At 47.4% G+C, this 13170-nt stretch overlaps 5 protein-coding genes across 5 annotated transcripts; 1 reads left to right on the top strand and 4 right to left on the bottom strand.

The window, feature by feature from the left end:
• Positions 1-104: 104 nt before the first annotated feature.
• AGABI2DRAFT_190295 (hypothetical protein) lies at positions 105-1018 on the bottom strand. Its single transcript, XM_006457839.1, has 6 exons — positions 879-1018; positions 758-821; positions 517-702; positions 363-465; positions 287-307; positions 105-230 (listed from the first exon to the last, which is right to left on the bottom strand). The coding sequence occupies exons 1-6, from the start codon at positions 967-969 to the stop codon at positions 210-212; spliced, it is 486 nt and encodes a 161-aa protein (XP_006457902.1). The 5' UTR covers positions 970-1018; the 3' UTR covers positions 105-209.
• Positions 1019-1130: 112 nt separating this feature from the next.
• Positions 1131-5104, bottom strand: AGABI2DRAFT_190294 (hypothetical protein). Its single transcript, XM_006457838.1, has 22 exons — positions 5012-5104; positions 4951-4959; positions 4869-4897; positions 4757-4818; positions 4430-4697; positions 4359-4374; positions 4245-4304; positions 4094-4192; positions 3889-4043; positions 3820-3836; positions 3600-3760; positions 3531-3541; positions 3177-3470; positions 2955-3120; positions 2731-2899; positions 2469-2679; positions 2273-2413; positions 1990-2215; positions 1524-1937; positions 1392-1459; positions 1242-1334; positions 1131-1194 (listed from the first exon to the last, which is right to left on the bottom strand). Exons 1-15 carry the CDS (start codon positions 5079-5081, stop codon positions 2874-2876), a joined length of 1443 nt encoding a protein of 480 aa, XP_006457901.1. The 5' UTR covers positions 5082-5104; the 3' UTR covers positions 1131-1194; positions 1242-1334; positions 1392-1459; positions 1524-1937; positions 1990-2215; positions 2273-2413; positions 2469-2679; positions 2731-2873.
• A 74-nt stretch (positions 5105-5178) lies between these two features.
• On the bottom strand, positions 5179-6451 carry AGABI2DRAFT_215904 (hypothetical protein). The gene is made up of 4 exons (XM_006457837.1): positions 6413-6451; positions 5831-6358; positions 5412-5767; positions 5179-5360 (listed from the first exon to the last, which is right to left on the bottom strand). Exons 1-4 carry the CDS (start codon positions 6413-6415, stop codon positions 5222-5224), a joined length of 1026 nt encoding a protein of 341 aa, XP_006457900.1. The 5' UTR covers positions 6416-6451; the 3' UTR covers positions 5179-5221.
• A 65-nt stretch (positions 6452-6516) lies between these two features.
• On the bottom strand, positions 6517-9926 carry AGABI2DRAFT_190292 (hypothetical protein). The gene is made up of 11 exons (XM_006457836.1): positions 9823-9926; positions 9528-9770; positions 9269-9478; positions 8659-9216; positions 8521-8607; positions 8401-8467; positions 8030-8351; positions 7865-7978; positions 7642-7816; positions 7158-7589; positions 6517-7106 (listed from the first exon to the last, which is right to left on the bottom strand). Exons 4-11 carry the CDS (start codon positions 8872-8874, stop codon positions 6726-6728), a joined length of 1794 nt encoding a protein of 597 aa, XP_006457899.1. The 5' UTR covers positions 8875-9216; positions 9269-9478; positions 9528-9770; positions 9823-9926; the 3' UTR covers positions 6517-6725.
• A 477-nt stretch (positions 9927-10403) lies between these two features.
• Positions 10404-12809, top strand: AGABI2DRAFT_215897 (hypothetical protein). The gene is made up of 7 exons (XM_006457835.1): positions 10404-11612; positions 11671-11795; positions 11852-11918; positions 11969-12070; positions 12123-12299; positions 12354-12386; positions 12464-12809. The coding sequence occupies exons 1-7, from the start codon at positions 10452-10454 to the stop codon at positions 12683-12685; spliced, it is 1887 nt and encodes a 628-aa protein (XP_006457898.1). The 5' UTR covers positions 10404-10451; the 3' UTR covers positions 12686-12809.
• Positions 12810-13170: the final 361 nt, after the last annotated feature.

Genomic DNA, 13170 nt, shown 5'->3' with positions numbered 1-13170 from the left:
GACGAAGAGACGCTTGACGTTGCTGCGCCACAGCAGTGACTCAATGGGTTCGCTTAATTGGATCATTACATAATCGACCAGGAAAACAGGTCCGTGCGCAACGTGCGACGTTCAGGCAGGTGATGTTTGAGCAGAGCGTGTCGATTAACGATGAATGATACGAGAAGTAAGTGAAGTACAGGAAAAAAGGTATATTATCTAGTAGACCACTATCGGTCCTCTGCCCATTCCTATCATAACAATGAGTGTCATGCTCACAAAAAACTACTTGATAACAGTTACTCACGTTCTCCTTCTTGATTTGTGCCTGTAAAAGAGGGTTTCAGTCCAAAACTGTACAATGAAGTCAAACAAGCGCTTACCTCTTCTTCTGGGGTGAAGTCATTCACAATGTTGAACAGCTTACGAATCTCCTCGGGGGTCTTGCCCTTGATCATGTTCGCCACTGTCTTGCAGCCAACATCACTGAAGCGAGCATGAGCTACCGCAATATAGGGAGAATGACGCGCGACTTACAGTAATGACTTGATATCGAGGTAGTTGGCGGCGAGGATAATTTCAAAGAGCATCTCCTGATCAACAGTGATGAATTTCTGATCCCATTCGCTGATGTCTGTGGTGCGCTTGCGGGTCTCATCTTGATTGGACTCGGATTCTGCTGAGGGAAGTGGCTCGCCACGATGGTGCTCGCAGTACTCAAGGACCTATAAAAACATGTGTCAAAGATGGCAGTCGATAACGCGTCAAGCGGAAACTGACCTTTTTTAAGACACTTGAAGAGACATTTGGAAGAGGAATGGGCTGGTCGGATTCACCGACATCTGAATAACAGAAAACGGTGAGACGTCAATGTCGCAGTCTGTGGCGTTGAGTCACACCTTCAAGCATGTTTTTTATGAGGACGCTGCGTTCGACGACCTCCTTGTCGGCGTGGAATTGCTCGTTGTCGGAAGTGACGAGGAGGACCATTTTTTTTATGAAATTGGGGTGGAGGGTGTGTTTGGTGGCAGGAGTGATGAGAGACTTGGTTAATGAGCCTGTGTCCATATATATGATGCCAATGGAGCGGGTCCGGGTGATTGCCGATCACGAGACCTGTCCAGAAGCAAAAGTCGAGAACAAGTCGAATATATCCGCCAATGTCTTTCTTGTCTCGTAGTCTGGGTTTCACGAGGTCCCCGTTCTCTGTCCTAGGTGCGCTCATCCAGACTCATTTCAAACGAGCCTAAGCCCCAGTCCAGGCTCTATCAGGACCGCCACAAAGCGTGCAGGAGGAACAGTCCAAAACCATGGAGGTTCTCCCGGCAAGCGACTGGGTGTGAAAAAATTCTCCGGTATATTGTTCTTCGTATTTCTTTTGTCACAACACCCCTAATTGTTTTTCTAATCAGATCAACATGTAATACCAGGCAATATTATTGTGCGTCAAAGAGGAACGTTGTTTCATCCGGGACAACACGTATGTATTACCATTGTTTGTGTCCTTATTCTTCTTACTCAGATTATTATTACATTGCTTATAGGTCAAAGTCGGACGTGATCATACAATATACGCCACAGCACCTGGCTTTGTTCGTTTCTATAAAGAAAAGTGGCTAAGTGGTACACGTCGGTTCGTCGGTGTTGTTCTTGAACGTGGGGAGGTCCTGCCTCGTGATGAACCCTCCCGCGGTCGCAGTCGGTACTTTGGCCTGGTCAACCTCAACCAGTCACAACCAACCACGCTGTCTGCAAGTTAGACTCAGCGCCCGCGGCATATCCATAGAGCAGTATACCAACTGTTGTAGACTAAATAGTACGGTGATTAATTTATCCGCTTCGCAACCTAAAAATACATCAGCACACGACGAAGTCTCAATCGCGGGCTTCACACTCCTTTGCCGCAAACATGTCGAACACCAAACCTATCCTTCGTGCCGCAGCTATTCAGCCTATTGGTGAGTCGTTCAAGCTGACTTCGGGCTCACAAAAGTTGTTCAAGGGAGCTAGATATCCCCTCTGAGGAGTCAATCATCGCCGCCGGACGTGAACTTATCGAGTCCACTGACTCCTGGCAGTTGAAGAAGACTATCAACAACGTCAAGGTCGTACACAAGCCAGCGACTTCTACTGACGGATCCTGGTTTTGTCGGATAAGTGAACATTCTCCTGAAGAAGTCACTTATGACCAGCTATGGGATAAAATGGCCAGAAACAAAGCACAAAATGAAAAAGAGTACGTTAATTCGACAAAATTACTTACATTTTCCTGACGTTCTTTCGTGCATGAAAGCTTCATCCCGGATCTAGTCAAAATCAAGAAACTTCAGGAAATATCGCCGACTGCTCAGATCTGGAACCTATATTACAAAATGCCATTCCCCCTTTCCAACCGGACTTTCACTGCCCTTCAGGTTGTCGATGAATCTGCAAGGTGAATGAAAGCTATCACCCCCTTTTGACACTTCACCTCATCTGAATTGTTGCAGTCTCATTGTATCAATCCCGATTGACCTCTCCGCCCACAGAGAACTTCAGAAAGGTGAAGAGGCTGGTGTGCGGGCCCTTTATGTCGCCGTGGAGCGGATAAAGCAACTCGATAACGGGAAAGTTGAATGGCGTATGGCATGTTCAAGCGTTAGTGGCGGATGGGTGCCCAAGTTTATTGAGGACCTTGCTATGCCAAAAACCATTGCAGCTGTGAGTTCTGTTTGCTCACTTTCTAGATTTTTCTTTAATAGATCTACCTAGGACGTGCCCCGCTTTTTGAAATGGTTTAAATCGTTGCCAAAATCAACATCATAATGAGATGATTCGAATTTGGGTGCTTATGAGGTTTCATGTCAGATATATTTACATCTTGGTTGCTCGCCTGTCTCTTTGTACCATTAATACTAAGCAAGCTCCAGATAACGTTCCACTGAAGTGAGCCTCAATTAATTTCCAAACAAGAACTTTTAATCTAGTCTACGCACCTTCCCAATTGGTAACGGCCGCGCTCCAAAGCCTCGCTTCATGCAACCTGGTACCTCCGAAATGGTCAACAAATTCATCCCCGAAAACTTCAGGTTCCCTAGCAATGCTATCGGGACGCATCATTCTCAACGCAGCTTCCTCGAGCGTCCTAGATAACATCTTAACCTAAGAAATATTCGCGTCAACAACTTCGAAGATAACCAGTCGGCGAGTAAACATACTCTGCCTTGTTCTTTGTCTTCTAAAGTCAACTGGCTGAACGGAGGTTCCTTCAACTGCATCTCCTTCTTGATTCCTCTGATCCCGAGAGAAAAGATAGCGCCGAGTGCGTAATAAGGATTCACATCCGCTCCCGGAACACGTATTTCGAATCGTGTGGCTTCAGGAGCAACCGAAGGTGGGGCAATAATCCTGACCGACGCTTGTCGTGAATCATATCCATAGGTGACAGCATTCGGAGCCCAAAAGGCCTCTCCACCTACGAGACGTTTGTACCCATTGATCGTTGGTACCAACTAGTTTCGAACGCAAACGTCCGTCAAATGACTACTTTCAGAGTAATATCAAAGGCGCACCATTGGCATGACTAAAGATGAATTTTGTTCTAAGAGATTACGTCAAACGAGATAGGAGTACGGCCATACCATCTGGAAGGCCTTCCAAGAGCCCCGCTAAAAACATTTCCGCTTCAGGGCTGATGAACCTCGTATCGTTGTTCGCAGCATCCGCTCTACCAGACTTTAGTTCTTCTTTGGAAACAGCAAAGATGTTCACTCCGTTTCGGCGCAAGGAGACGTGGATGTGCCTAGGATATAATAAGGTCGAAGTTGTCGATATCAAAGAACCGTGATGCTGCTGACTGACCCGCTACATCCTGGAAGCTAAAAACCAAATCAGCATCAAAACGAAGAAGACCAGACCGATTCAGCATACATCTCCCCATGGTTTAGCCATGAAACTAGGCATGACTCCGTGCTTCATGCCGATACTCTTAGCGAGATACTTGAAAAGAATGGCGTTATCTGCCATTCTTAGGGCAGTTGTATAAGCTAGAGCGGTTTCGTATACTCCAGGGCCAGTCTCGGTATCTTGAGAATGAAGTATCAGCATCATATCCGCTTTGTATGCACTGACATACGGTGACCCTCTACTTCTACTCCGAACTCCTTGGCTTTATCAATGAGGTCATGAAAGTATTCATTATTGAGTTGGGTTCTGAGGAGTGAATATCCATGCACTTCCTGCTATTAGATATCTTGACCACCGAAAGAAGTAGTCGATCAACTCACTTCCAGGTGTAAGGGGGTTCAGCTTGACGAATCCCTTTTCAGAAGCAGACAGAGGTGTTTCTGGTGGAGCTTATCAACATGGCCTGTAAGGCACGTAGTCGGAATAAGACGAGCCTTTGAAGTTAAAATACTTGTACCTCCTATTAGGGACTATTGATACCAAACATTATGGGACCATCACTTACTTCGTATTCCACTCCAGCATATGGAATGCACCCTAGTTCTTGTAAAGCACGCCTTTCTGTGCGATCGACAACACCTCGTGGGTCAACAGCTAACGCATCTTTTGTATCAGGATCTTTGAAAGTCAACAAGAAGAACGGAACATCATTTTCCCAAGGAATTCGTCGAACGATAGTCAAGTCTATCCAAGCCAGTAAATCACGGTAACCATTCCGTCTATTGGATATCGAAAGTTCTTGAGGGTAAACTTGGTCATGCATGTCCCAGCCACTGATATTATACGTCGAGGGGTCAGATAGAATGTCATAATACGCATAGATAATGCGCACAATATCACGCTGCAGAATCCAAAACCGTCAGATTGGGCGGCGCTGAGGAACTTTTCCTTGGACTGAAGGGAGGTCGGCACGGAGTCGATAAAAAGCGAGAGGTGATACGGACTATGAACTTTCCGCGTAGGATGCCATCAACTAATATGATAGACTTGTTCAAACGCATTTGTAGCGGGTTGCGAAGTACACACCGTCCATGCCTGTGGGACATGAGATCTCAGCTAATGGCGGGGGAGATGAACGACAACGCACCTGCCACCTTTACTTTAGTGTCGTTCCGAAGATAATGTGTGAGTTGGTCAAACGTCAATGCGGGAGCCATGGTTTACAAGTGGTATCAGAAAGAGGAAGACCGTAATCATTTGATGGGGATCCACGCCAATACTTAAGTAAATGATCACAATCTCAGACTTATAAGTGGAAATCTGTCTTTTGTGTATACATGAGATACACCACCCATTGCTACCAATCGCTGTCATTATCATCTTTGTTAGACCGCGCGATTATTCTCCTCAGACTATCTTGAAAGTCAGGATCGTCAGATTCGGGATGGTCAATCTCGAGAACCTGCTGTATAACATTCGATTGGATTATATTTTGACTACGACAAAATTAGTTTGGAGTAGCCCCTGGTCGAACAAAAACAGCTCACTTGCGAAATAATTCACCAACGCCTTCTTCTCCAGCTACCCAATCGACGCGGACCCAGTTGTGCACTAATTCACCATCACGATAAACCAGTATCGTCGGAAGCATTTCCAAGTCAACATTTTCATCATCTTGGTCTTCGCTATCTCCATCCTCCTCCTCCTCATCATCATCGAATAAATCGTCATAGTCTTCCTCGTATGTTTGAAGTTGACGTTTCGAAGACCGTAACTTCGTTCGAGACTTATTGACTTTTGCAAATCCTAGAGCTGTTGCTCTTGCGCGAAGAAACTTTGTTGCAGGATTTTCCTTAGCCACCCGAGCCAATAAGTCGTCAAGTTCGAAACAGCGTTCAAGTGACTGTCAAAAAGACGATGGGAGTCAAGGAAAAGTGGTTGGAATGTGCATAACATAGCGACATACCGGATCATATATGTGAATTACCACCCACACCCCTCTACCCTCCCTTTCGACAGCATCCACAAACTGTTTCACACCCACCTCCCGCAAATACCCAAACCTCGCTCTCGGTGCACCAAAAACATCTCGTTTCGCCAAATCTTTCTCCAACTCTTTTAAAACAAGTTCATCAAACTGATCTTCTCCCCTCGCAGCCTTTTCTCTCTCTTCCTCTAGATATGTCTTCCCACCCAAGTTCCCTGCCGCCATTTTATTTCGTAGATTCTCCATCTCCTTAGCATTTTTGTTACGTTCAATTTCAACTGCTTCATCGCGATCCCGGATAACACCTTTGACTCCCGTCCGTCCTGGACCCATACCTACCGATTCCTTTGCGTCACCCTTTCTGAGTTCTTCATTGTTTCGCTTATATTGAAGTTCTTCGTCGTGCCACCCGGAAACACTGGAAGAGTCTGACCGAGCGGGAGAGGGAGAGCGTTCTCGTCCATTAAATAGTTCACCGGAGAGCACCAATGCCTCAAGGTCTGCTGGCTATTTTCTGTCCATTAGTGTGTCCAAATTGGTTTTGAGTCGAGAGTTACGAACCATGATAGCCAATAATTATGCAATCAAGTCCCAAAAAAAGCGCCTTGAGGGGGGACTTGAAGTCGACTTCAGCGACTGAAGAAAAAAGTGGTGAAGGTTATGTGCAAAGGTTGTGTTTGATATATGACTAAAAATAGGTACAGCACGCCCTAATAATATACCATCCAAGTCCGTCGTTCAAGAAAACGTACTTGCTACATCCAAGAAACAACGAAAATTAACTGTTATCATAAATCTAGATACATCAAAAAGTCCGAAAACAGAGAGAAAACGAGCAAAGCGCCAGGCCTCGACAAAAGCGGCTCATTGTTCATCAGAGCAAATGAAGCGGTAAGAGTATTAACAGTAGGCCGAAAATTAGACTGGGCGCCGATATCACAAATGAAACGGGAGACGACGACGTTGATGTTTTCGTGGCCACGTCCGAAGGAGCATTGTAGGGAGAATTGTCCAGGAACGTCGTCTGTCTGAAGTCATCTGTGTAAGTCGTGCCGTCCACATCGGCAAAAGTATCCAACGTCATCTGGTGTCCACTATCTTCAACCGATCCAGAGTAGAACTCATATCCTCCAACAGGAGACATGGAAGAATTCCTGGTAAAATCAAAAGTGGTGTTTACGGCATACGTGAAATTGGCAACGGCACTATCGTATGCGGTAGCGTAAACCCGAGAAGGATTGCTACCCTCACGAACCTGATAATACTGAGTTGATAATGTCGTGCAAACGTGAAGAGACTAACTCACAGCAACCGTGATGTTGTAGACCTTGGTGAAAAATTCTCCGACCCGATTGGTGTACGTCTGTGTATATGATCCATTCGACCGCATCACTGATGAGCTGAGCGTCGGCACTAATATAACCTGATCTTGCTGCACGACGTAGTCATCGCCACCGTTGTTATAAACAGCTGCGCTGGTACCGTTGTGCTCGTCCACTTCGAACCAGAACTTCGAAATCGACACTTTCGAGTCTATGGGTACGACGAAGTGGTAGTGTACAAAGAAGAGCCCCATGTTGAATGTTATCGGCGAGTTGTTAGGATCATCTTGAGTAGTCTTAACAGACTGTGCCGACTTTGTATTTCCTTGGCAATCGGCCGAATCTCCGTACCTGTCACACCAAAACATTGTCACTGTCCTTTGAGTGTTGAGTTTCTGGCCCATGGGTTGAGGAAGCTTGACTTTTGCATCAGCGTGGAAATCTGACCAGGATCAAGAACCGACGTACTCGAAGACTGGACTTGAAAACTAGCTGATTGCGTTCTATTGTCAGTTGCACGTCATGCACTTTTGCCGGAATCATTGTGATTTCATCTGTTAGCGAAACGCCATGTGCAACAGTGTTGATCATTCGTTCCAACAAGGTCTGACATTGACTATTATATTGATTCGGATCGGCGAAACTGGCAGAGGATTTAGGCAAGTACAAACAAACCTGTCAACTTGCTCACCTGCGGATAGTCTGGTTGGCATCACTGATAAAAATTTTGAGATCGGAAGCCAGAGTTTGGTTTGACGTTACAACGAGGGGATTTTGAGTCGATCCATCAAGATATTCTGTGACACTGTAGCTCCTGGTCAGCAAATAAAAACGCGGATCCAGAGCGCTGACATACACTTTATTATCAAAATTACCAGTCGAATCAAAGTCGACAATGGTTGGTTTGGACGGATCGTTCCCCGGGGGCACAATATCAGGTTCATCGGCGCTGGTGACACCACCGATACTGTGGCCACATGCAATCAGACCAACCATGTCTGAAGGCGAAAATCCCATTCTCTTGAAGCTGTCCGTCAGAGTGGTTATGTCATCCTGGGGTAAGGGAGTCCCAAAATCTCCTGCCGTCCACGCGTCAATCCGGCCGCCTCGGAATGGGATAGTGGGCCCTTGACAAGTTGCAACGGAGAAAATAGCACCCAGGGCAATCAGGTCAGCACCTATTGATATAGTCAGGAAAGCCGAATTCCTGGTGAGTCGAATACTGACGAGAGACATATTTGTTGGGGAATGCTTCAAAGTCAGTAAGACTCTGATTGAATCCAATGCTAAGGTTCTGATGCAAGGATTTAGCAATTCTTATGGTAAGCACAAGGTGTGACCACAAACCTCCTCCCTCCCAAGTTCGTACACTATGGACCCATCCAAGCCACCCGTTCCGTTGTCATTATTGTAAGTGGCAATGTCGTGAAAAGCCTATCCTCAGTTATAAGTCGAAGCATGACGAGAAAGTGTATCGAAACCCACGAGGCGAAGCCATTGGGCAGGCACGGAGGCATTGGTTCCCGAGCGCTTGCGGCAAGGATGAACAAGCGAGGCAAGATTGGACCCGTCACCCCGCTGCCCCTCGTACATGAAAGTCTCCAGGGCATCGTACTGTGGAGATGGCCAGTGGTAGGCTGCGAGAGACAGCTGCGCTTGGAGCAGCAAGGCAGACGGAGCGAGTTTCTTGACTAAATGCATTCTGAAATCACGGTGGTATCAGCAGTGTAGATCCAAAGAGGGTATTAAATGTGCATATAAACGAGCGTGGTGGTGGTGGTGGTGGTAGTGGTGGCCAAGCAAGGCCGTGCAATTAAAAGTTATGTCGTGGGAGTATAGACCGGGAGGAACAATATCCGCTCCTGGTCTACATTACAACCTAACAATTGTCCACAATCCATTGGCGAATAAATGTACTACTAAGCTTCGCCCCCTTGAGCCACGCGGCATCCTGGCTGTCGAGGTTGGACGACGTCGCCGAAATCACATCAATTACAAAGGTCTCAAGAGGCGGAAGGTGCAGAGCTTCTCTTCGTTTGTCAACTGTACCAATTTTAGTAGTTTCTCGGACGGTAACACCTTTATACAGACGCACTCTCAGCGGCCCCGTTAAGGGTTTCTTTGCTGACCACCAGGGCCTGTATGTTGGGGTCCCAGCCAGTTGGGCCATATACGTCATTGATGGGCACAATATCATAGACGAGATTAGGCTTGAAGAACTCGAGAAACGCTCGGACTCTCCTACTCCGCTGAGCAAGATCTTCCATAACATGCCTATTGACCTTGTTACGGAGCAAAGTGTCGTCTAAGCACCTTTCAGGGAAAATCTGTACGCGGCAAAGCGATGGGCATACCTGTCATTCCGACAATCAGTTTCTCGCTTGTGATCCAAGCCGCCATTGAAAGCAGTATTTTGTGGCCAGCGTGCAGATGATCAAAGGTCCCTCCCATCGCGGTAACCGGATACATGCGAGATATATCTTTTGGTGTTGAGGCCTCCGTCTCGATAACGGAGTCGACTGAATCTCGTTCGCCCAGGGGAATATATGATGTCCTTAGCTGGCTGATCTTTTCAGGCAGTGGTACAGGGATAGCATCTACACAATGGTCGGATAAATAACGGCCGGGCATAAAAATCATGATGCCCACCACCGGTGATCCGAAAGACCATTTCCATTCCGATTCCAAGAGTGTCGTGTAGATCATCGTTAAATCCTTTGAACAGAACATCAATGTCCATGAGCACTTTTCCCAGATCCTGGGCCACCTTGGTTGCCTGAACGTAGACATAGGTGAGGACCTCTTGAACGACTCTCCAGCTCCCTGCGTGTGAAATGGCTTGAGAGGCTGGATAGCCTTGATCAAGGTGACTGTGAGGAGCTTCCTTGTTGAAGAAGCGAGAAAATAGGATAATTACAAGGCGTTTCCGAGTCGTGGAGGTCGCATGCGAGATTACGGGAGCTAGAAACTTGGGCGTGGAGAGCCGGGGAAGGGTTGCCAACAGCAGGGCGTTGTCCACGAGCTCAGGCGAGTCTGGAAAGTCGTTTGGGCTGGCCATACAAAATGGTCAGACGCAAGTTATCTGACTTTGATAGTAGACAGCGTGGGAAAGATATGCCAAATGCAGCCGATGGAAATGCGTGGCTGTTCTCCCTCGACCCAACTATTGAGAAAATCTCTGGCGCTTGTTGCTTTTTTTTCCCAGACCAAAAAGGGCTTGTTGTCGCAATCAACTCTACCCTTCACATCCCGCTCGTTTACTTTTTTGATGATTCGCTATGTCCTCTCCAACCAGTCCTCGGTATGAGTTTCAGCAACTTCCTTTACCAACTACTGTCAACACCACCCTCGTCCAACGACCGCAAGGAGGTACGACAGTCAGTACACTGACCGGCCACAATGCCCCCGCTCGTTCTCTGCCACACGTAATGGGCAGACTGTCTGGAGAGATGCAGTCGCCCAACTCGCCAATCCAGTCTTCGTTCCCGCACTTTCATTCCACACACGCCGGAGGCATTCAGCCCTCGATGTCCTTTTTCCGACCTTCGAGGCCGACATATGACAAGCCCGACCTCTCGCGCCCCGAATCGATGGTCTCCATCAACGATATAGAAGAGAACGGCCACGACTCAGAGTCTTTTCAACTTGGCGAGATTAATCAACGGCACTCGGACGTCGCAGACGACGACGTTTCCCGGGCGGTCAGTGAAATATACACAAATGCGCAGGAGCTTCCACCAAAGCGGACGAAAACGAGCCGGGAGCCTCTGCTTCCAATTACCGACCAATCCGGTAGCCTGCTCAACCGACTGTCTATGTCCCGGGATCGTAGCGGCACATGCTCGAATTCTGCCACCAAAAACCTCGTGCGGACAAGCTTTGATAAGGTTATGGGCCTCAGACGGGGGCTTAGCTTCGATTCCGTTAGGAAATCATCACCTACCAGACCTACCTTAATTGAAGGACGTCCGTTGAATGAAGGGAAAGGGGGAGATGGACTTAATGGATACAACCTGCCCACGTCTTCCACTCACTACGAGCGGACTTCATTTACGGGCATGTATGCTTTTGCTTCCACAGATAATCGAAATTCTGGTCTTCGAACCCCAATTTCACCTTCACCAGATCCATCCTTTAATCCCAGACCCCCCAATCACCAGCCACCCCTTTCTGCTGTCCCTATTCTCAGTCTTGACACGAAAACTCCGTCTCGGAAGCATGAGCTTCACCCTTCGAATAATAAATTCTTTTTTGGAGGCCGCCTTTTGACTGGCGGCGATTCACCCTGGGCGTTCGTCACTTCATTTCTCCTTGTTCTCGTTATTGCTGGTGTTTGGTTCGGAACGACATGTGTTTGGTGGTGGCAAAACGAGAGCCCCGCCGTAGCTGCCATTGGGATCTACATGGCACTTTTGGTAATATCGACTATGGTAGCAACGGTATGTCAAACTTTCGTTATTTCAGATATGGTCCTCTGATTGATTTCCGTTGTTGCAGGCAACCACTGACCCAGGGATTTTACCGCGCGAGTTAGACCCTGACCCACCATACTCAAATGAAACACCTTCGGACGGAGGTTCCCGTGTACCAATGCCTCGAGACTTGAAGGTTCGGAATGATGTGTAGGTGCATTAACTGTAGTATCCTCTAAACGCTTCTCATAGAGCCGGTTGGACAGTGTTAGGACAAAGTACTGTGTTACTTGCAGGACCTACCGGCCACCAAGGTCGAGTCATTGTAAAATGGTGAGTTGTTGTACGCTTTTTTTCTCCTTTGTAAGCTGACTGCCGTCTAGTGTGACAACTGTGTTGATGGGTGCGATCATCACTGCCAGTGGGTTAATAATTGCGTTGGGCGCCGCAATTACACGTCCTTTTTCGTCTTGTTGCTGTCAGCCGTGAGTGCAGACTACATCGTTGGCGACTGATCTCATATTATTCTCATGACAGTCTTTGACACTGGTCCTCATCATCTGTACATCGGCTTTACATATCTATCTGCTTACGGTTCGCGAGAATATCAATTTTCGACGAGCGTTGGGGCGGGGGGCTGGTAGTGCTGTGGTGTTTTGTCTGTCAATCTTGGTTTTCTGGCCTGTTGTTGCTCTTCTGCTATACCACATGAGAGTAAGAATTTTTACCGTGCAAAGGAGTCGATCAATAATGGTGTTTCATTTGCAGCTTCTGCTTCTCAATGTAACAACGATTGAGCAGGTGTGTAAGCTTGGTTTATAATTGGAAAGCCTTTATTGAGCCGCCGTATCACCTTGCTTCCATCTGCATGGAATTAGATTCGCAATCAAGCACATAAGAGTCTGATCCCTGATGCACCACCCCCAAATCCTTTTTCTCATGGCAGTTGGAAGCGTAATCTCGTTAATGTGTTGTGTCGACCTGCAGGGTATTCGTGGCTAAATGCATCTGCCGTCGCAACAGAGGACAAGCGAGAAGTGAATCCTGCCCTAACAGAAGGAGGAGGCGGAATTTGGGATGGTCCACATGATCAGCGTTGATCTTGTGTTTTTTTTTAGTTCCTCGGAGGCATTGTTCTTAATACCATTATTAACATATCATATCAGGATACCGTTAACCTATATAATTCTTGTACCGTCTTGTCTTGACGGGAGGCTATGCCCACGTCGTAACAGGTCGTAACAGCGTCGTCACTTAGCACGGACGAGGTCTCCCGACGTGAGTTGTTTCAGAAATATATTGATAAGTTCGTGAGACACCGGCTCCACTCCCACAAGATTGAACGCGTGCCATCGCCCGGGAACAAAATGGCTCGGATAGCTTCCGATCTGGACTCTCTTATCTGACTGCAGGTTGTGGCTCAACGTGACGGTCTATTAGATGGAGGGCGGGAAGAGGTTCCTGAGCGAGTTCCTGGGCGGTTGAATATGCCGCCGGAAAGCGTCGAACATCGGGTCGGTTCCTGTGACGCCACTGCATCAATGATCGATGAGAAGATACGCGAACAGACGCGAACTCTTGGACA

The sequence above is a fragment of the Agaricus bisporus genome (assembly GCF_000300575.1).
Source record: "Agaricus bisporus var. bisporus H97 unplaced genomic scaffold AGABI2scaffold_2, whole genome shotgun sequence".
NCBI lineage: Eukaryota > Fungi > Basidiomycota > Agaricomycetes > Agaricales > Agaricaceae > Agaricus > Agaricus bisporus.
Note: the sequence above shows the minus strand (reverse complement) of the source record. Positions and strands in the feature narration are given on the sequence as shown.